The sequence below is a fragment of the Pteropus medius genome, unplaced genomic scaffold (genome assembly GCF_902729225.1).
Source record: "Pteropus medius unplaced genomic scaffold, Ma_sr-lr_union100, whole genome shotgun sequence".
Lineage (NCBI taxonomy): Eukaryota > Metazoa > Chordata > Mammalia > Chiroptera > Pteropodidae > Pteropus > Pteropus medius.
Genome location: NW_024352784.1, coordinates 1,905,602 through 1,929,572, shown reverse-complemented (window position 1 = coordinate 1,929,572; position 23,971 = coordinate 1,905,602). Strand labels below are relative to the sequence as shown.

General features: G+C 35.0%; 2 protein-coding genes and 1 pseudogene across 2 annotated transcripts; 2 read left to right on the top strand and 1 right to left on the bottom strand.

Moving 5' to 3' along the window:
- Positions 1-2,058: 2,058 nt before the first annotated feature.
- LOC120590509 (olfactory receptor 51F2-like) lies at positions 2,059-3,009 on the top strand. Its single transcript, XM_039848311.1, has one exon. The coding sequence runs from the start codon at positions 2,059-2,061 to the stop codon at positions 3,007-3,009; it is 951 nt and encodes a 316-aa protein (XP_039704245.1).
- Positions 3,010-13,938: 10,929 nt separating this feature from the next.
- LOC120590508 (olfactory receptor 51F2-like) lies at positions 13,939-14,886 on the top strand. Its single transcript, XM_039848310.1, has one exon. It carries the CDS (start codon positions 13,939-13,941, stop codon positions 14,884-14,886), a length of 948 nt encoding a protein of 315 aa, XP_039704244.1.
- Positions 14,887-17,653: 2,767 nt separating this feature from the next.
- LOC120590507 (olfactory receptor 51F2-like) lies at positions 17,654-18,773 on the bottom strand (annotated as a pseudogene).
- Between the last annotated feature and the right edge of the window lie 5,198 nt (positions 18,774-23,971).

The following is a 23,971-nucleotide window of genomic DNA, read 5'->3' as shown; positions in this document are numbered from 1 at the left end:
AAGAACCTGCTACATTTAGTAGTTTCATGACATAGGAAAAGCCCAGACTGACTATATGAAAAGGTTCCTGGGGTTGGGAAGAAGCAGGGAGCAGCACAGAGTAGGTTTTAGTCAGACTGAGAAGATCCTTGATTGCTATAATCAAGAGACAAAGAGTTTCATCTTCGTGAAGAAGACAATGAAGTCCTCTGTGTGAGGAACAATGTGAAGATATATTTTCAAGATCACGCTGGCATCAACGTGGGGAAAGCATGGAAACACTTAAACTCAGGACAGGAAAATTACTCATGAGCATATTGCCGTAGTTCCTGCAAAAACTAATGAGAGTTTTATGTAAGACAGATGATGGAATTGAAAGGTAAGGGTGGTCAATCAAAGGCCATTTCAGAAGTTGAACTTAAAGTTTGGAGGTTGGATGTCCTAGACAGCTGTGTACACAGAATTCTGAAAGGGCCATCAAGAGTCTTGCCCTCTATGTACTTGTCCAGTATAAAACCCATCCCTTGAGTGTGAGTGGATCTACGAATGTGATAGAATAACTCTCCTGTTATTATGTAACATTGTATGGCAAAGGAAGTTTGCAGATGTTAATAAGGACTCTGATTACTTGACTTTGAGTTAATCGAAAGGTGATTATGCTGGGTAGGCCTGACCTAATCATGTGAGCCTTTACAAGAAACAAGAAACAGCAGAGATTCTGCTGCTGGATTAGAAAATGCAAGATATCCTGTTGTGACAGGTCCACATGTCTGGGACTGAGGATAGTCTCTAGGAGCTAAGAACAACCGCAAGGCCCAGACAGTGATGTTCCATACCACAAGGAACTCAATTCTGCCAATGACCTGAATGAGTTTGGATGAGGACCCCGAGCTCCAGATGAGGACACAGTCTTTGCAGAAATATTAATTTTAACTTTGTGAGATCTTGAGGAGGGATCCTATTTATGCTGTGCTCAGACATAGGACTTACTGAAATGTGAGATAATGAATGCGTTTGTTTTAAGCCATGAATCCGTGCTAGTTTTTATGCAACAATAAACAATTAATGCAACAGGGTATTTTTCAGTTCAAAGAGAAGCCAGGTTTCAACTGTGAATGTGAACCATTAAAGAGAGAAATGAGGCTAAACAAATTTTCAATAACTTGTTTGTCAAGAGAAGGAGATGCATGCAAGAGAGTGGCAGGGTTAATAAGAAGGAATTTGGAATATTTATATACTGTTGTTCTGGTGCAAATAAAACAGAATAGAAATTTAAAAAAAAATGAGAAAATTTTGGGGGTTATTTCCTAGAGCTGAAAAATATCTATGTATTCATTCTCTTTTCAGTGTTTAGAAAAATTCCATATATATACATATTTAGAGTAGGGAAATTCGGCCAACTCAGTTTAGTAACTTGTCATGAGATAACTTAGTTCCTAAATGCAATAGTCCATGCTTGAACACAACAAAGGTTGGAATATTCAATCTTAAAAAATTGACTTGGCATGCAAGACAAAATTCTTAACATCAAACTATGAATAATATTCACATTGTAGACCCTATGTACTCAAACAGTTCTGTTTGTAATTTCTTAGTTGTTCATGTTTGAAGTGAGGTTTTCTTTTTGGGCCTCTAGACGCTAAAATAATTTTTTTTACTGAATAAGATCCACTACATATACTGTTTTCTATTTGTCTGAGAATTCAAATGACCTTTTGGGAACATTACAGCAAATATATATGGACTGTCTACATGTGAAGTCAGGAAGTGGTGAACTCAAACCTCAGCCACGTTACTTAACATGTGAACTTAAGTAGATGGGTCATTTGTTCCATTAATTTGAGTAAAAATTTTGTATTCCCATGCAATTATCCATTTTGTATTTTCTGCTCCTTTATTAGATGTGGTCTTAGTTTTCTTTTTTTCACTATTCTATGTGAAGTCTTTAAATAATATAGATATTGAATTTTTTAAAATTGTTTACCAGGTGATATAATTAATTTCATGTTAAATTCAAAATAAATAAGGCATTTTTCATTGAAGGATACTCAGCTTAAGAATCTGCACTTTGAGTTCAATATGTCGACTTTCCAGAATATCACATCTTCTTCTATCGTTTTCCTGCTGACTGGTGTTCCTGGACTGGAAGCATTCCACACCTGGATCTCCGTTCTCTTCTGCTTTCTCTATATAACCGCCCTCTCAGGAAACAGCCTGATTCTCTTTGTCATTGTCACTCAGCCTAACCTCCACGAACCTATGTATTATTTCCTCTCCATGCTGTCCACCACTGATCTAGGCTTGTCTATATCCACCTTGATCACCATGTTGGGTATATTCTGGTTCAATGCCAGGGAGATCAGCTTTAATGCCTGCTTGTCACAGATGTTTTTCATTCAACTTTTCACTGTCATGGAGTCTTCGGTGCTGTTGGCCATGGCCTTTGATCGTTTTGTGGCCATTTCTAATCCTCTTAGATATACCTCTGTCTTAACTGATCTTAAAATAGCACAAATTGGAGCTGCAATCATCACCAGAGGGACTGTAATACAAATACCTATACTGGTGCTTCTTAAGCGTCTCTCATTCTGTCATAGCCACGTGCTCCATCATTCCTACTGTTTCCATCCTGATGTGATGAAGCTCTCATGCACAGACACCAGGATCAATAGTGCACTTGGCTTGACAGCCTTGATTACCACTGCTGGGGTGGACTCAATTTTTATCATCCTTTCTTATCTTTTGATTATTAAGACTGTCCTCAGCATTGCGTCCCCAGAAGAGAGGAAGAAAGCTTTTAGCACGTGTATCTCCCATGTTGGGGCTGTTGCTGTATTCTATATCCCATTGATCAGTTTGTCCTTTGTTCACAGATTTGGGAAACGGGCCCCACCCTATGTACATACTCTGATTGCCAATGCCTACTTGCTGCTCCCCCCTGTGATGAACCCCGTAATCTACAGTGTGAAGACCAAACAGATACGCAGGGCTGTGCTGAAAGTTCTTCATTCCAGCGCAGCAAAAATGTAATATGTTTTAGTTTAAAAAATTTGAATTTTTTTTGATTTAGATTGGATTGAATTTTGGATTAGAAATTAATCTTTCTAGTCCTGATCACTGTATAGATGAGTGAAATGCTATTTAGAGAGGTTAAAATGTTGAGACTCATGGTTGGTCTGAAAGCATCCCAAAGGATCATTTCAGTTTCAATACTGCTATTTCCAATAACGTGGCTGGATCTTGAGATAATCATGCTCAGCAAAATATGTCAGACAGAAAAAGTTAAGAACCATATGATTTCACTCATATGTGGGATAAAACTAAAAGCAACAAATGAGACAAACAAACAAAACCTCATAGACACAGACAACAGTATAGCGGTTACCAGAGGGAAAGGGGGGATGAGAGAGGTAGATAAGGTAAAGGGAGTCAAATACATGATAGAAGATTTGACTTTGGGTGGTGAACACACAATGCATTATACAGATGATATATTATTGAATCATACACTTGAAACCTATATAATTTGATTAAGCAATGTCACCCCTATAAATTTAATTAAAAAATAAAGTATATGCTGAAAATTACATATCAATATTTTCCTCATATAACCACAATAATGTTAACATTTCTTAATTTAAGATGAAAGATTTTCAATAATGACCCAGTTTCAGTTTCAAATGAGAATTTTTTTTAAAGAGAAAGATGGGAATAAAAGTGTATAATTGCTAATTACTGAATTTATCATCTGAATCTTGCAAATATAATGTGCATTGCTCATTGTTACTAAATTGTTCAAATATTCTTACTTTTTCTCTTTGTCTCAGACCTCCCTATCTCTAACAGCTAGTATCATCATCAATACGTATTTTACTGCTTTGTCAGTAACCTAAACTTTTTTTTGTCAAATATTCTTAATTTCCCTCCACTATTAAGAAAGGTTTATAGCACAAGCATTATGTGAAAAATAACTGCTTAATTCAACTCCAATCTGTATGGTTTCTTCAGAAATACAAATATCATAATTAATGCTTAGTAAATCTGTTCTTGGTTTTGACAAAAACCACCTAGAAATAAAGTAATTTTCTTTGAAGTACCAAGTTTATTAAGAACCAAATGCAGACATGGTTTAATCTGGTTGGATTTATGTTGCTGTATTTAGACTCTCCTCTCAAGGAAAGTTGAAGTGGATATGTTAGGCTATAGACAGGAAAACAGAAATTATACCAGTGCTTAGAATTGGGAGTATTTAATTCAAGGAACTAGATAAATAGTTATTGGAGGACTGAAAAGGGACAAAGGAAACACAGAAATAATGCAGAGGTAATAACTGTAGGAAGTCACTTCTACTTGTACATCTATGAAACAAAGAGAAGATTATGAGAGCCTAGAATTTGGTGGAGGGTGTCCCCAGTGCTGACACTCAGACCTACAATGAAGGAAGCTTTCCTTCTGTTTCTAGTACCTCAGGAACTCAGATGATGAACCACATGGAGCCAAGACCCAAACCTCTGGTTAGGGGCAACTCATACTTCAGGAGCGCAGAGGAGGACTCCTCATGGACCTGGGACTCAGACCATGGCAAAGGATCTCACTGGTTCTGTTACTTCCAAGGGAGCATGATGAGATTGGTGTGGGAAAAATTATACCTAGAAACTGGATCTAATGCCACTAGGCAAAGAACTATTGCTATTGTGGCATCGACAGGAATGGCAAGCAAACATAACGGAGATATTTGTCCTTTGAGTCTCCTTCCAGCATTCTCCAAGTAACAGACTATAACAGGGAACCAAATGGCAAATGATAATCGTGGTTCACGATTCCCTGCCTTTCTATTAATAGCAGAGTGTACAGAATGGTGGTTTTGGAACTGAGATATAATATTTTCAGAGCCAGCATCATGGGATAATGTGCACGTAACATGATTAAGCTCCGTATGACCATGACAAGGACTTCTCAGGTGCTCCAAATTGGACTGGATTGTTGATAAGAATAGCAGTAACTAGTAATGATAAGCTATACAAGTGCTTCCACAGTTCACCAAATATTTTTACATACAAGCTTCTGGAAGGATGCTAGTTGACAATGGTTTTTTCTTGGGGATGCTTTCTCACCTTTCTGTCAAATTCCTACTTTCCCCAGGACTACCTAGGTCTCTGTTTCATGGTTAGGAATAGAGTTCTAGGTTGTATCTGTGTCAGTGTCTGGTTTGGAGTTTGCTGGCTGCTCATGGATTTTTCTTTAAAATTATACTTGCTCTTTGTTTTTAGGGTATCTCTCACCTGAGCATATGCCATATCCATCCTTAGGTGATAGATTCTGACTGGAAACTTGGGCTTGTTATTTTCACTGCCCTTCCTAGTAAAACAAACCTACGGCTCATCCTCTGTGCTTTGCTTGATGGTCTAGGATGTTGGTCCAAGTGGACTGTATCGCCCAAGTTCCCACGTGGACCGATTCTAGTTGGGTTATACAGTGGAAGGCACTAAGAAGAGAAGGAAAGTTGGAGCAGAGATTCTGCTTTAATGTTTCTCTTTCCCCTTTGGTTCCTGGGCTAAGAATGGTTTCTAACTCTCCCTGGTCTCCAGGTTTCTCAGCATCCCTTGTTTGTTTTCTTAACCCTGTCCACCTTTATGCGATTAGATCTTTTGTTAAAGTCTCTCTTTAACAATTTATCTGAGTGAATTTTGTCTCCCATTGGTTTTATGACTGATATATGTGTGTGTGTGTGTATACATATACACATACATGTATACATATACACATACATGCATACATACATATATATGTGTATATATGTTTCAGTGAGTAAAGATAATGGCTACTTGATCCTACTGGCAATAATACTCCTCCTTGAACTTCACCTGAGAGTTCTTTTAAGCATGAGATAAATGAAAAAGGTGCTAATTTATTTAGTCACTTAAGGCACAGATAAATGTAATTTCTGACCCTTTGACTCCAGGTATTAGTACCATGAACCCTGCTTCAGCCAGGGTGAACCACACCAAGGTGGTTCCTAGGCATAGAGGGTGTATGCAGGACTTTTCCTCTATACTTTATCAGGACCTGAGACCAGAAAGTTGGGTGGAGTGGTAATCTGGCCTCTTGGTTCACTGGTCTGTAGGAACCTGGGTAAACAGCCTTGTACATTTCTTTTTCTGGTGCAAGTAGAACAGATAGCCAGAATTACAGACTGGGAAAAGGCAGGCTTTGGTTCCTCTCTAGGATTCTTCTTTTGCTCTTTGTTTTTATTAAAAACATAAAGATAAAACAACCTATTTACTGTTCACTTTGTGCTTATATGTAGTAGAATCCAAAAAGAATGTAATGTGCAACGTGATGATTATAGTTACTGCTGCTGTGTGGTACATGGGAAAGTCGTTAGGGAGTAAACCCTGAGATTTCTCATAACGAGGAAAAATATATATTCTTTTTCTTTTTCTGTTCTTATATGAGATGATGAATGTTAACTAAATTTATTGTGGTAACGATTGCACAATGTATGTAAGTCAAATCATTATGCTGTGTATCTTAAAATGATACAGTGAAATATGTCAATTATATCTCAATAAAACTTGGGGAGTGGGGATGGAATTTGCCTTTCCAGGCATCCAGGAACTAATAGTCTGATTTGGAAGTGAAAGTCATTCCCAAATATTTTTCAGAGTGTAAGAACTAAAAATAAAGTTGCTGTGTGGCCTATGCAAAAATCCCAGAAAGGGGTTTGAAGTGGAGGGAGGTTCATTCTGTATAGATAAATCCAATCTTCTGCTCATGTGTCCCATGGTCCAAACTCAGCTTGAATCCAGCTGATATGGAAGTCTGAGAAATACAGCCTGCAAGGTTAGCTCTTCAGAGATATTGAGCAGAAGAGAGCAAGAAAAAGAAATGGATTTGAGGAAAAACATGTTCAGGGCCATCATAGTCCATCCTTTCAGCTATTTATCAAATATATAGAATAGTTTCATGATTTAACATAATGAGGGGCAGCACTATTTTGCATAAATGAAAACACTTTTTTGTTCTCTCTAAAAAGTGCAGGTGCAAAAGACCATCAAGCATAGTGTCCACAATCTTCAAGTGAAAAACTGTTTTCTCAATCGCTCAGGACATGAATCTTCATTGTCTGATAACCTATGTGATAAATTGTAAAATTAAGCAATACTGGCACTCCTCTCCCTATCTCTTCCCACACATAATTAGGTGTGGTCTAGCTGACACTTTTCTTGAATATCGAGAGTTCTCAGTTATTTCTCCATATTTCCTGTTAAAGGGTTAGTTTATTTGTGTATGTTCTTTCTGAATGAAGATAAAAGCTCTAAGTATTCATGGGCCTAAAACTATGGCTGGTTAAGAAATTAGGCTGTGGTCTGTCTGGCCATACCTTAACATGTGAAGACAGTTGTCAGGAGCTTTGCTGTCGCCTCCCCACCCCATATTTATGTTTCTGGTGCATGAAAGAAGGTACTCTAAGATACGCTGCATGTGTAGCTCTGATGCGGGGACACTGTCAGTAGTATTTCAGATTTAATATTCTGTTACTTTAAAGTGTGTATGTGCATACATGTGGCTATTTCCTGTCAATTCATAGCTCACTTGAAATGATGTATTTAAGAATTCTTCATGGGGTGGTTTTCTATATATTTATTTTCTGTTCATATTTTTGTGGGTATTATTTTTATATATTATAGACTGACTGCCTTCTGTACTATGAGAAAGGGATGAGATATCCTGTCATGGAAGGGAGAATGCGCAATTAGCTTTTCATTTGGGCATAAGGGTTCTCTGTTCTTTCTGGATGTTGCCAGAGAGAGAAATTGCAGATCTGCCTTGGCAGTAGAACCATTCATATTCACTTTTTCCATCATTAGGCAAATTCTCTGTGGCCTAAAATACGGCACAAGGAAGGCCAGGTTGGAGTTAAAGGGACAGAAGTTAAACAACCAGATTTTAAAACGGAGTTCTCCAAGTAACACTTCCGAATAGCTTATACTTCTGCTTCAATAGTCTCTTGTACAAAATTTGTGCTGTAGTTTTATCTACCAATGTTATTTCATCATTTATTCCATCTTTCCTGGATTTTCCAAATTTATAGATCACTAATTATGCTCTTACTTATCCAGTAATACTACTGACTAATAATCTTTATTTCAAAACTATATTCTCCTTATTCTAGGGTGAGAGTAGTATTGGCATGTGCATTCTCTCCACTTTCTTTATAATCTTGAATTATTCTTTTGTTTTTAATGTAACTGTGTTGTTATTGTGATATAATTAACATACAATATATAATGTGCAGAATTTAATGGTTTTTATTATAGTCACAGAATTGTGCAACTATCACTACAAAAACATTTAGAACATTTTCATAATTACAAAAGAAATGCTCAGCAACTCCTTTCCTACCTGTGTTGGATGCTTTAGGATTGCTGTGATGCTGACAAATGACTGGTGAGCAAACACATGGGTAATTCAAAAACAGCATTTCTCCCTTACTTTTGTCCTATACAAAGTTTCTACTTGCAGCTGTTCAGAGTCAAATTGCTCTTGAATAGGAACTGGAATTGTAATTCTTCTCCAGGACTCTCCTTTGAGGATGTTAGAGTGAGCTAGATTGAAAATAAATTGCCCTTTGTAATCTATTATTAGTGCACAAAAGTTTACCAGGACATAGGTATATAGAGTTCTCTCCTACGAATCCGTGTTTTTATTTGCAACAAGTAGACCTTGAACACATTATATTAAGAGAAAGGTAAGTACTGTATGATGTTACTTATATGTGGAATCTAAGAAAGCTAAACCTGTAAAAAACAGTAAAATGATGATTACCTGGGGCTGGGGGTAGATAAGAGTAATGGTGTTTAAAGGAACAAACTTGTAACAAGTCGTAAAAAAGCCATAAGGCTCTATTGCACAGTATAATGAATTTGACAATAACATTATACTATATATAATTATGTAATATAATAAATATCGCTACATCAAAAATCATGTTACAATATATAAATGTATCAAAGTAATATACTGTATGCCTTAAATTTACATAATGTTACACATCAAATTTATTAAAAAATAAATAAATACACAGACAAACAAATGAATAAATAAAAAAGACTCTGATGCTGCTTGGGATGACTCTTCAAAGAGCAGGGTACAGAATCCAAGATTTCCTCTTCCAGAACCAAGAATTCTTGTTTGCATAAAGTCAGTGTGTAGTGCATTGAAATATTTTCCGAATACATCAGAGACTGTATAATCTCCAGACAGTTTATAAAACCAACAGTTCAGAGGAAATTGGTAAACTTTGTATTCACCAAATTTATTTATTATGTCAATTTAAAAATAATTGCTGCAATGTTTAAAATATATATAAATATATATTATATATTATATATAAATATTATATATTATATATTAAATAAATTTATATATTACATAAAATATATTATATAAATATATAAAGTTATATATTTATATGTAAATATATAAACATATTTAATATAGAAAAATATAAAATATTTACAAATATAATCTACAGTCATGAGTATGTATTCATTCATTTCACATTTTTAAAAAATTAAGTTCTTTAAAATAAGGATCGAAAAAAGTATGGCATTTAGAGGCAGAAAGAAAAAAGTTGAATTGCTAAAACTGTTATCGTCTTGTTGGATGAATGTGAGAAAGTAAAATGGTTCCTCTGAGCCTCAGTTTTTTAATCTTAGCCTCAGTTCTTTTATTTAAAAAAAAAACAAAAAAAACAAAAAAACAAAAAGACAGACCTAATGCAAATTGTGATAGCAATGAATGTGAAGCTCTGTAGTGGAAGCTGTCTATTTATATGTTCTTGGTGGTCTGGATATAGGAAAAAATTCTCAGAGCTGGGAAAGAGGCATTTAAATTGATCTTTCCAAAAATAGTTATACGGATTCATTAGTTACAGTGCAAGAAAAGTCAAGGGTGGTTTAAGGATCATATAATTAAAAAAATCTAAGAAGAACTGTGGACTTTGAGTGATAATGATGTGTCCATTAGTTGTAACAAATGTACTATCTGTTGGGGGACGTTGCTAATGGGGAAGGCTATGCATGCCTGGGGGCAGGTGCACTTGGGAATTCCCTGTATCTTTATCTCAATTTTGCTGTGAATTTAAAACTGCTCTTGAAAGATGCATAGAAACAAATGAGAATGAAAATGCAACATATCAAAACTTTTGGGACATGGCAAAAGGAGTAATAAGAGGAAGTTTCTATCATTACAATCTTTCTCAAGAAAGGAGAAAGATCTCAGCAAGTTAACATTACATCTTTAAAAACTAGAAAAAGAACAAATAAAGCCCAAAGTCAGCAGAAGGAAGGAAATAATAAAAATTAGAGTAGAATTTAATGAAATTGAAAACAAAAAGACAATAGAAAAGATTAATACAACAAAGAGCTGTTTCTTTGAAAAGATCAATAAAATTGAGAACCCCCTGGCTAGACTCATTAGGGAAAAAAAGACACAAATGAAAACAAAAATGAAAGAAGAGAAGCTATGACAGATACCACAAAAATACAAAGGATCATACAACAATACAATGTGCCACCAAATTTAATAACCTAGAAGAAATGAACAAGTTCTTAAAAATATACGTCTTTTCTGGACTCAATCATAAAGAACTGAAAACTATAAATAGATTGATTGACAGTAAAGAAAGTTACAACAATCATAAAAAACCTCCCAAAAAGTCTAGGACCAGATGGCATCACCAGTGAATTCTACTGAACATCAAAGATGATTTAATAGCTATCCTTCCCAAACTCTTCCAAAAAGTTGAAGAAGAGGCAATACTTCCCAACTCATTTTACGAGGCCAAAATTATCCTGATAAAAACAAAGTCTTAAAAAACGACTACAAAAATTAAATTCATTCTGATTATTCCTATATCTAAAAGATACTTACCTATTAATTTACATATACTTTAAAGTTTTTAATTGTATTTTATAATCCTCTACCTGAAGACTTTTACCAAACAAAAATAAACCTTAAGCAGCATTCTCAGGCAATATCTCAAAACACATGCGCAATCTCAAAAGAAAAAGAATGGGATGCTGTGAAAGGGGAGAAAAAAAGGACAGCTAGTCCTATTCCCAAGCTCTGCTAATAGAGCTCCCTGCATTAATCAGAACAGTCCTATTTCCCAGGAGTTTTCTGATTAGGAGATTTCAGGTGGCCTGTGTCATGGCTCCTTATATATGCCATCTATCTCTGAGTAAACACCTCCCCAGATTCTGAGGCCCTTCTTGGCAAATAGGGTGGGGAAGACCACATCTTCATACTTTGTAAGTAAAGCTACTACATTCAGGGAAATAGCAGACTTTACACATATCTGTTTCCTTTAAGAATGAAGAAGATTTATTAACTACAATGAGCTCTTGTGGAAACCTAAGGAAACCTATGGAAAACTTTTCCCTGAAATCTGTACTTGGGGACATTATGTTCTGAATGGTTTCCAGTGGTCTATGGACCACATGTCTTGATGCTTATATAATTTGTTAGTCTGCCCATGTAATAGTGAGTTTTCAGGTTTGTCGTGCCACATTTCAAAACCATCATCTAAAAGCCTCTGGCACTATGGCCACTGTCCACTACCAATATCATCCTCATCTTCATCAACCTTTACCATTACTAAATGTCTCCCATTTTCTAGTTAGCAGATTAAATGCCTTATAAATGTTATCACGTGTAACCCATAAAAATTAATGCTTTGGTAAACTACTAATTTCACAAAGTAGAATCTAATGTAAAGTGCTTATTTGGAGACCCTCAGCTAGTTTGTGGCAGAGCCAGCATTTGCACCTAGGTTTGCCTGACCCTACAACCATATCAGTGACTTTCTGTAATAAGAGGAGAGAAATAACTCAAGGTAGTCCTGCTCAGAACCTGCAACATGCTTTTGGTGTGAGACTGGATGATCATTTTCATGTAAGAAGAGAATTACTATAAAAAAATGGAAGGAGGCACATAAAAGTTTACCCTAGAATACTAGGACAGACTTTTCCATCAAAAAAACCAACACACACACACATACATGCAACTCATTGTTTGAGAGTAAAGGAGAGTTCAGTGATATTCTTTTAATAGATATGTAATTTCAGGCTACATAGCATGAATTAAATAGTCAAAGCTGTAATGTGTTGAGATCTTAATGTATTTTTTTTTAATTCTGGGTCAGTCTACAACTCTGGGATTTAATCTCTCTCAAAAAATATCTATTATCTTCTCATACTGCACAATATAGTGCAAGATATTGGGAGTACAATGATGAAAAGCAATGACCTAGTTTCTATTAGCTTATTTTAGTTGAAGAGGCGTATTTTCAAATAACTTATGATAACACAATGGAATGACCACTATTCCAGATGTATAAATAAAAAACGATGTAAAAAAAAATGTGACTCCAGAGAAAGAAGCAATTCCTTCTAACTTGATATACAGAAGGTGATGTCATAAAATGCTTCCAGAATTAAATAAATTAACGTTAAATTTATAAATGGATCAAAGGAACAAATAGTGAGTCTGAAGAATTTAGGATCTTTCGAAGAAGAGTGAGAAGTACGTGATTAAAGAAAATACAGCGTTGTGAAAAAACCTGCTACAGTTGGTAGTTTAGTGACGTAGGAAAAGCCCGGACTGACTATATGAAAAAGTTCCCAGGGTTGGAAAGAGAGTAGGGAGCAGCAAGAATAGGTTTTGGTCAGATTGGGAAGATACTTGACTGCTATAATAAAGAGATGAAGATTAAGAGATTCAACTTTGTGATGAAGACAATGAAGAGCTCTGTATGAGGAACAATGTGAAGATATATTTTCAAGATCACGCTGGCATCAACGTGGGGAAAGCATGGAAACCCTTAAACTCAGGGCAGGAAAATTACTCATGAGCATATTGCTGTAGTTCCTGGATATAGGAAAAAAAAGTGATAATAGTGATAATAGTTAATATTTGGTGAACTTTTATATCACAGTGAGGTATCCTCCTGAGTTTTTCACATACATTAACTAATTTAATCCTCACAATAATTTTATGGGGTATGCATATTATTATTTCTTTAGAGACAGAGAAGTCCAGGCACACACAGTTTAGTAACATCATATGGTTAACTCAGTCAATAAATACATCAATTTGTACTTGAACCCATCAGAGTTTAGAATATGTGATCCTAAAAATTCACTTGGGATGCCAAATAAAAATTCATAACATCAAAAATCCATAATACTGACCTTTGAGATCCTTTATACCAAAAACGTTCTGTTTGTAATTGTCTTGATTGCTTATATTTTTTTATGGTATGAAAGTTAATTAGGTACAGTTCAAGTTATGGTATTGTAAATAGTACATATCTCCATACAGGATATTATCATGTCTATTAACAGATAGTAGGGACTCAACAAATGTTAGTTCTTTATTATGATTGGACATAATCAAACTAATTGAAAGAAAGTATCCAAGAGATGAAGAGAGGATTTCTTTTGGGGCCACCAGAAGACAAACTTGTTTTATTTATTGAGTATATAGAATCAGTGCCCATACTTTTTGCTGTTCATCTGAAATTCTGTACAACCCTATAAGACATATTTCCACAAATACTTATTGACTGGCTACCATGTGAAATGATGGGTACAATCACACTGAAGAGATATTTGAGTTTAAATAAAATGGATCATTGCTGGATTTATTTGCATATAAATTCTATATCCTTATATAATTGTTCATTTCTTATTTCTTATTCTCCTCTTTTATTAGATGTGGTCTGGTTTTCTTTTTTAAACAAATCTTTACAAGCTTTTTATATCATATAAGTATTGTATTTTATAAATGTTTACCTGCCGAAATAATTATTTTCAGGTTGAATGCATTATAAAGAAGTATAATTTATCATTGAAGAACACTTAGATTAAGATTCTGCAGTTTGAGTTCAACATGTCGACTTTCCAGAATACCACAACCTCTTCTATTGTTTTCCTGCTGACTGGTGTTCCTGGACTGGAAGCCTTCCACACCTGGATCTCCATTCCCTTCTGCTTTCTCTATATAACTGCCTTTTCAGGAAATAGCCTGATTCTTTTTGTCATTGTCACTCAGCCCAGCCTCCATGAACCCATGTATTATTTCCTCTCGATGCTGTCCACCACTGACCTCGGCTTGTCTGTATCCACCTTGATCACCATGTTGGGTATATTCTGGTTCAATGCCAGGGAGATCAGCTTTAATGCCTGCTTGTCACAGATGTTTTTCATTCAACTTTTCACTGTCATGGAGTCTTCGGTGCTGTTGGCCATGGCCTTTGATCGTTTTGTGGCCATTTCTAATCCTCTTAGATATGCCTCTATCTTAACTGATCTTAAAATAGCACAGATTGGAGTGGCAATAATCACTAGGGGAACACTAATACTGACTCCTATGGTATTGCTTCTTAAGCGTCTCTCATTCTGCCATAGCCAAGTGCTCCATCACTCCTATTGTTTCCACCCTGATGTGATGAAGCTCTCATGCACAGACACCAGGATCAATAGTGCAGTTGGGCTGATAGCTCTGATCACAACTGCTGGGGTGGACTCAGTTTTTATCATCCTTTCTTATCTTTTGATTATTAAGACTGTCTTCAGCATTGCATCCCCAGAAGAGAGGAAGAAAGCTTTTAGCACGTGTATCTCCCATGTTGGGGCTGTTGCTGTATTCTATATCCCATTGATCAGTTTGTCCTTTGTTCACAGATTTGGGAAACAGGCCCCACCCTATGTACATACTCTGATTGCCAATGCCTACCTGCTGCTCCCCCCTGTGATGAATCCTATAATCTACAGTGTGAAGACCAAACAGATACGCAGGGCTGTGCTGAAAGTTCTTCCTAGTGCAACAAAGGACTAGATGAGTTTTTCAATGTTTTTTTAGTACTGATCATTTTATAAATTAATAAAATGCCACTTTTTGAGTTAAAGTATTGAGTCTCATGCTTGGGATGAGAGCATCCCAAATGATCACGTTAGCTTTAGGTTAGAAGACTATGAGTTATGAAAAAAATTTTAAGTTGGAGATTTTCTATCACCATTTTCTTCAGAGAGACAAGTTTCTTTGTGGCCTAAAATGTGGCACAAATAGACAAGTTGGGGTTAGAAGGACAGAAGTAAATCTGCATAGGTTTTATTTTATTGTCTTTTCCAATTGACTTGGCTAGAACCTCCAATACAATGTTGAATAATTGGTGAAAGTGAACATCCTTGTTTTGTTTATCATATTAGGGGAAATAATTCAGTCTCTCACCCTTAAGTATAATGTTACTTATGGATTTTTAAGAATCTATTATCAGTTGAGGAAATTCCTTTTTTCTTCCTAATTTTTGAGCATTTTTATCATAAATGTTGAATTTTGTCAAAATCTTTTTCTGCACCTATTCATCTATTGAAATGATCATATAGTTTCTGTTCTTTATTGTCTTTGTAATTACATACATCATATATATAATAAAGTACATATATTCTATACATCAAATGTTAAATCAACCTTAATTTCTAGGATGAATCCCACTTAGTCATTATACGTAATCCTTTTCATGTTGCTGAGTTTGTTTTGATAGTATTTTATTGAGGATATTTACATCTGTATTCACAAGATATATTGATTTTTAATATTCTTTCTGTGATGTTGTGTTCTGGTTTTGACATTAAGGCAAAATGGCTTCTAGAATGAGGTAGGATGTGTTCTCGCCTCTTCTCTTCTTTAAAAGATTTTGTAAAGAATCGATATTATTATTTTATTTAGATTTGGTTAATTTATCTATCTAGACCTGGTGAATCTATCTATTCAGACCTAGATCTAGTAAATCTATCTAGATCTGTGGTTTTCTTCTTTGGAAGTTTTAAAATTGCTAATTTACTGTTATCAAAGAAATAACTTTTGGTTTTGTTGATGTTAGCTATTGTTTTTCAATTCTCTATTTCATTAATCTCCACTAATCTAATCATTATTATTTTCTTTTTTTCATCCTCCTCACCCAGTATCTTAAAGTGGAAGTTTAGGTAGTCAATTTTAGATATTTCCTTTTTCAGCATAGGCATTTACTGCTATAAAGTTTCCTCTAAGCACTCTTTAGCTTCACTTCAGAATTTCGATATCTTGCATCTTGGTTTTCATTCATCTCAAGGAAGGTATTTTCTAATTCCTTTTGTGATTTCTCTTTTAGCCCACTGATTATTAATTAGCCTATTGTTTAATTTTCAAATATTTGTGAATTTCCAAAAAAAATTTTGTTATTGATTTATAATTTAATTTCATTGTGGCCCACTTCTCTTGGGGTTAAACCCTTGCTTGACATGCATGGCACTAGGCAAGAGAGCATACAGTCTTTTTAGCTTTTCAATTTGCTGCTCTGCCTTATGACACAGCTGGGAAAGGTTGTGGGGCCCCAGTATTCTTTGACTGCCATACCTGGAATAAGGCTTATGTCATATGATTAGGCCTGGGTGGATGAAGAGAGCCACTGACTTTTTGACTGTGCTTACCTGGAATTTAGGTTAGCATCCAAGGTTGGAGCTGGGGCATGGGGAATGAGAAATACTGTGGTCTGCCCTTCCTGGGAGATACCATAGCTTTATGTGGAGAGTGGGTGGGGACAGGGATGGGGTGTGGAAATGGGGAAGGAAGCCCTGTGCTCAGGGATTGGCTATACCACCTGGAGTAGAGCTATTAATATGCTGAGCTGTGGGGACAAAAGTGGGCTGCATCTAAGTGCCACAAACTCCGACTATTCTTACAGTGATTTAACAGGTTTTCTTGAATAAATGATTTTTCATTTGCTACATGCCCTCAGGCTAATTTCTAGAGAATTTAAATGTTTATACCTACATTTATATATAATTTTCATTGTTTATGTTTGTTTCCCTGGGGATCATGTTCACAAATCTCATGCTGCCATTCTGAAAGTTGGTCTCTCCATTTCTTTATAGTTCAAACCACACTTTGTGATGGTTTCCTGATCTTCTCAGGTTGGATTAAACATTCTTCTTATATGTTCTTATTACTCCTCCTGCTTATATACATATATTGTAACACATCACACAGTACTTCGGATTTTGATTGGTTACTTTTTTATCTACATCTTTCACTAGTTATGACAATATCTTGTTTGTCTCCACCACTCTATCATATTGTGCAATGTCTAGTAATAGTAGATACTCAGTAAATAAAAGAATGAATCAATGCTAATTAAATTATATGTAAAAATTTTAGATAACAAGATATAATTCATTCTAAAATTAAACAAAACTATTATATAGACTTTCAGAAAACAAAACAGGACTGAAAGACATGAATTATTTTAAGAAAAGTTTTAGAAGCTTGGTCTAATGAGCAAAGTGTTTATTTTAGCCACTGTCTTTCATGCTTTCAAAACTTTACTAACATTTCCATATTCTTAGGATATTTCATTGTGCATTCCTAAAAAGTGGATTAGTGGAGATTGAAAATAAAAAAAGTAGATTGAAAATAAAAAAAAAAATTCAGCCAAACGACATCCCTTATCCACTCCACCTCACCTATTTTTTTTTTCCAGGTCACTAATAGAAGAGATCATATTGATTAAATACTAGGTCTTAGAAAAGATAGCTAAGGAGTAGATTTTATTGCATAGGTGTTAGAGTCAGACCTCAGACACCTTAGGAAATAGAACTTTTTTAAAGGCCCTTTGGATCTGCTTGGTTTTCACGCTATAAATAATGGGATTCATCACTGGTGGAATAAGTAAATACAAATGGCCATAAGAGTATGTACACAAAGAGATGCCTTTTCCCCAAACTTATGGACAAAGCATAGGCTAATGAGAGGGATGTAGAAGATGGCAACAGCACCTATGTGGGAGATACAAGTGCTAAAGGCCTTATGCTGCTCTTCTGGGGAAGCAATGCTCAGGATGGTCTTAATAATCAGGATGTAGGAGAGGAGAATAAAGATGGAGTGTACTCCTGCAGTAGCTATGAGGGCAGTAAGTCCCAAAACACTATTGATCTTATTGTCAGAACATGAGAGCTGGATTATATCAGGATGGAAACAATAGGAATGATGGAGCACATGGTTTTGGCAGACGGATAGTCATTTAAGAAACAGAACCAGAGGCATTAGGATCACTATTCCCCTGACAAGAATGGCAAACCACATTTTAACAATTCCGGAATCAGTCAGGATGGTAGTATATCTCAGTGGGTTACATATGGCAATGAAGTGGTCAAAGGCCATTGCCAGGAGCATTGAAGACTCCATGACAGTAAAGAGTTGAATGAAGAATGTCTGGGCAGCGCAGGCATGGAAACTGATCTGTCTTGCGTTGAACCAGAATATGCCCAGTGTAGTGCCTAGTGTTGAAATACACAAGCCCCAGGTTGGTGGATGAGAGCATAGAGAGGAAATAGTATATAGGTTCATGGAGACTTGACTCAGTGATGATGACAAATAAGCTTATGCCATTCCTGGAGAGGGCAGTTATATAGAGACAGCAGAAGGGGATGGAGATCTAGGCATAGGCAGCTTCTAGTCCTGGAATTCCCGTCAGGAAAAATATCAGAGATGGGGAAGTGATGTTAGTAAAAGATGACATAATTACTGTGGAATAATAATTCAGTTGAAATAAAATGTCCTAGAATGAGAAATGAAAACACCATTCAGCAATTTTATTGTGATTTCTATTAACTGTAGTTAGATAAATCAAATTGGGAATTATCCTTAAAACCTTATCCTTTTTTTGCTCTCTGGTTTTTCTTTCTTTTCTTTTTCCTATATTGAGCTTGCCCTCCATGATTTTTGTTTCCTGATTCACAACAGAGAATCTTTTTTTTTTTTTAAATCTCAGGGGTACTTTTTGTCATCTTACACTTTGACCCTAAGCATTTTCTTTCCCTATGCTGTTGTACTCTCCATATAGAGGGAGAATTGGATTGAGATAATCTGAAAATACCAAGAATTTAATGAAGACCTCAAAGTAATATTAGTTTTTAAAAGTAAGATTTACTATTTAATAAAAAACGTGCAAGTTTGAATATTCGTGTTACTACTAGTACATTATCATGGAAATTTATTTTACATTTTAAAGTTATATAGCCTTTTCAGAAAATAATTTTATTTAAGGAAATAATTTTATATGAGTTCTAGATCCGATATTCTGTTCATTATTTCTTGGTCAAGGGATCTTACCCCTGTTCGGCTAGGGCTGTTTCAATTCTAGAGTTACATTTCTGATCTTGATTTTTAATTTTCTTACCTGTTGTCCCTGTAGTTGTGTTGATCAATAACTGTTAAAGAAAATTCATCTTCAACAATTAGTCCTTTAGGAGGCAACTGTATTAAATTTCAAGGGTAAGAGTGACCTGGGTATACAGAGCCTAGTATTAGATACTTTCCTCTCCAGCCTCATGTTTTTGCAATCATTGCTATCATTATTTATGTATAGCCTCTGAACAAAACATTTACAGAGAATATCTTCATCAAGGTAAATAACACAGTTAAGCTTTCCATTCTAACATCAGGCAACATCTGACATGAGACTTGAGGGTGAGGTCCTGGGCAAGTTTTCTTCTTCCTTTCTCCTATCTCATATTGACCTAAATCTTGTGATCCAGTCCCTTATGTAATGGAAAGTCTTGCTAAGCTCTTCACTAAGCCACTGTGATGGTGCTCCGAATACTCTAAATTTTCTTCTCTTTGGGTCTCAAAGACTGAATGCTTTCTTCATAGTCCCAGGCATTGATTGAAATCCCATTGGTCATTCATGAACATTTGGAATCATGATGCCCCCAACTAGTTGATTTGGAGAATATACTCCTACAGCTGTATTATACCTACACAGGCTTACCTCCTTAGTGATTAAAACATTCTGGCTCAAAATATTAGTTTGTGAAACCTCTTGTGACTATCTGTTGTATTGTTGACTACTTTTTGTTTAATCCTAGTGATTATTGCTGTGCAGTCTCAACTTTTATTCCTGCTCTCACAGGCTATTGAGATCCCAACATACCTTACATCCGAGGCTGCTCAGTTTGGGTTCAGCACAAAAGAGCCTCGTGTCTTTGATCTTGTTATTTAACGTTTGTATTAAAGATGATTGAATCACATGATCTCTATTATTGTTTTCTTATTCTATGCAATTGCAATTTAGAAAGTTGTTACAGAAATAAGCTTGTGGGCATTACTTAATATCCTAAATACAAGAAATATTATGGAAAGGGCCCTTATGCAGAAAATTTCAAATGATGTTAAAATGATTATGAAGTAGTTACTTTGCTGATTATAAGGTGATTTGTGTTCCAGTGACTTTGTTATTATTTGATTGAAAAATACATTAAGTAAAAGAAAATCAATTTCTCACTCAGGTTTCTGTCATCATTCAAAATTAATATGCAAAAATAAAAATAAAATTTCCTTATTCATTAGATAATTTCAGAAGAACATTTTAAAGGTCATACATATAGAAGGATAAGGAAATATTATATTAGAAAAATAACGACCTTATGACTGGAACCACCAATTCAAATTTAAGCAGATATAATTTAAATAAAATAAATAATAAAAAAAAAAGGTCGATATTTTAAGCCAGTGTCCATAGGTGGGAAAGCAGCAGTAGTAATGTTCAAGAAAAAGTACTATTTTGGTTTTGGAAGTCTCCTCCAAGGTGACTTAGGACATTGGCTATAAATGTTTTTACTTATAATATCTCAGAGTTATATGTAATTATAGAATTTTAGAATTGAAAAGTACCTTAGATATTTTACTTCTTCCTCAAGATGACATTAATTTTATAAAATGATCTTCTAGTTGCCTAAAAACAACTCATTAATTTTATCTGTCTTATTCCTGTCAAAGTGAATCGAAGAAAAAAATGATGTGTATATTAAAAACAATAGCACTTGAAAATTATAAGGTTTATAATCAGCCAAGAGAAAACTAAGAATAAATACATGGTTATATTCAAATGGCTGAAATGTTATATTTGAGAAGAATTACATTTGATCTGTATGCCATACAGAAGGTAAACCTAGAACCAGCAAGAGAGAGCTTGCAAGATGCTCCTTTAAGAAGTGATGCTCTAAAGCATGGAATGAGACAGAAACAGTGCAATATTGAGCTTCCAAAACTAGATGACAAAACGGTCACTTTGTCTAAACACAAATATGTATTGTACATCTACTGTAGACCAGGCCTAGAAAATTAGATGTTAAGCACAACAACCTCTGTGACCCTAAAATACTTAGTCGGCTAGGGGTACAGACAAGTAACAAGGATTTAGCATAAAAAGTAAATTTAGTATGCTATCAGGACACATCAAGAAGACAAGTTCATTGTGGGTGTTAAGGAATGGATTTTAGTAAATAATGATGTCTAAATAGAGACCTGAATTCTAAGTAGAGTTGGCAAGAAATGAATGTGTGTGTGTGTGTGTGTGTGTGTGTGTGTGTGTTAATTCTAAGTGTTAGCTTGGCTGGGCCACAGAATGCCTAAATATGGGTTTAAACAGTTTTTGGATGTGTCTGTGGAAGAGATTAGCATTTGAATCCACAGACTGAGTAAAGCGGATTTCTCTCTCCAATGTGGGTAGTCATCATTCAATTAGTTAGGGGCTTGAATAAAACCAAAAGGCAGAGGAAATGAAAATTCTCTCTGCCTGAATGCTGAGCTGAGACTTCAGTATTCTCATGCCCTTGAACTGCGACTTACACCATGAGCACTCCTGGCTCTCTGGCCTTCAGACGTGGACTGAAACTCACACCATCAATTTTGGTTCTTAAGTTTTCAGATTTGTACTGGAACTATGCCACTGGCTTTCCTGGGACTCTAGCTTGCAGACAGCAGATTGTGAGACTTCTCTGTCTCCACAATCACGTGAATTTTTCACAATATATCTCCTTTTATATCTGTATCTCTGTATCTCTGTATCTCTCTTTCTATCTCTTCTATTTGTCAATCATCTATCACCTATCTATGTAATCTATCTATCTGCCTACCGACCTAACATCTATGCATGTCCTATTGGTTCTGTATCTTTGAGAACCCTGACTAATATAGTGTGAAAGGGGAGGGAAGTTACAATAATAACAGAATGTGTTTGATGATGTTTTAAATGATAAATTGAAGATGATAATAATTATAATTACATTGCAAGATACTTAAGACCTATCATTATTGAATCCCAGGCTTTACAGAAATTATATACTTTACATGATTTATCTCATTTAATTAAAAAATTATATTGCTTATTAGATTTCAGTTTTTTTCCATCCAGGAAAGTAAAAATTAGAGTGATAAATAAATCATAATATTTCATACAGTGGAAAAGATAGCCTTTGAATTTCATTTTTATAAATTCAAAGTTTGTTACAGTTCTACCATGTTACAGTTCTACCATGTTACAGTTCTATCAATGTTTCTTCATGGTGGTAAAATTGGTAGAAAAATGTAAAAAACAATTTTTGTGTAACATATACATGTGAATTACTAAAATATCAAGTATTCGTGTGATTTTTTTCCCCTTCAACAACCATATACTATCATTGTTCTCTGTCTCTAGTCATAAAAAATACGTAGGTATTATGCTTTTCACACACGGTATTTGATAGATTTGTTTTACACTTCCTGATTTTTGTTGTTCTATTTCAAACTTATTTTCTTGTTCATATTTTTTTACATTTTATTAATAATAAACCACCAGTTCTGCAACATGATGCCTTCAAAATATTAAATATCTTTAAATAATTTTCTATTTACACGCATGGAATGTTTAAAAAATTAGGAAAGTCAATTTAAATCTTTGTTTGTGTGTATACAAATTCATTTTTGTCCTTGTCAATATTACCTCGCATGTTAAAATATTAAGATTACTCGTTAAACTAATAGTGCATAATGTATAATGAGACCTGCTGCAATCATGGATTTGAGCTATGGGTTACTTTGATTAACTCTGCTTAGTTTTGCAGCCACTGCTGACATATTTAACCCACGTTAACTGACTTCAAATGCATCTGTTTATTATCGGCTTGACTTGAATGTTTCATATTTTTAAGTGGGTTGTAGTAGGTTAATCTGAATGGATCAACATTATCCCCACTACAAGAAAAAAGAACTAAAACCTCATGTCTTACTACTAATAAATCACTATTAGTTTCAGATAAATTATTTATCTCTTTAGAGCTCAACATATAACCCCAAGTATCTCATATTTTATGTTTTTACTTAAAGAAAGTATATTGTTTTTCTTTTTATGGCAGAATTCTATATTGATGGGTAAAATTTAGTTTTTGAGTCTCTAGTTGGACTCTCCATGTCTAGCACCATGGAAAATAAATTTTAGATATTTTATCTTATCTAGAGAATACCTGGCAAATTTCAAATTAATCACATACCCTGGATTTTTTTCAGAATTTCACTGTTTATAAATTTTTTCAGAAAAAAATATCCAGGACATTGAAAAAGAATCTCTATTCTTTATTTCTAAGCTGTGCCAAAACAGTAATAAATTACTAGGACCTTCACTGTAAATTCTTAAACCAGAGGCAATTCCACAGCACCTTGTGTGTACATGGTTATTATCTTATAATTTCCCTCAGAAATACTCCCTCTGGTGAGGCCAAATCTCTTGCTGAAAAATGGGCCCACATAAACTTTCTAACATTAATGCATATCCATTGTCTCTCTGATGTCCCTGTACTTACATCAAGTGAAAAGTATGTGAAAGAGAGGGCTCTGATGTCCCCTTCAGCTCCCAGAGTGGAGGGTATCTATGAGGAACTCATTCTCAAGAGAGTCATTCCCAAGAAATACCCATTCCTAAGGGATCTTTCTGACCATTTGTATTTGCTTCTGTTGCCTTTCTGTTTCAGAGTCACTCTGCAGGCCTAACTCTTCTTGTTCTCTCATATGGTTTTATGTACTGCAATTGATGAAGTTGTTTTCTTTTTGGTTGCTATGGTTAATATTG

Bases quoted from the DNA above. Each gene is read 5' to 3' on its own strand.
- LOC120590509 (XM_039848311.1), top strand. From the start codon at position 2,059: ATGTCGACTTTCCAGAATATCACATCTTCTTCTATCGTTTTCCTGCTG.
- LOC120590508 (XM_039848310.1), top strand. From the start codon at position 13,939: ATGTCGACTTTCCAGAATACCACAACCTCTTCTATTGTTTTCCTGCTG.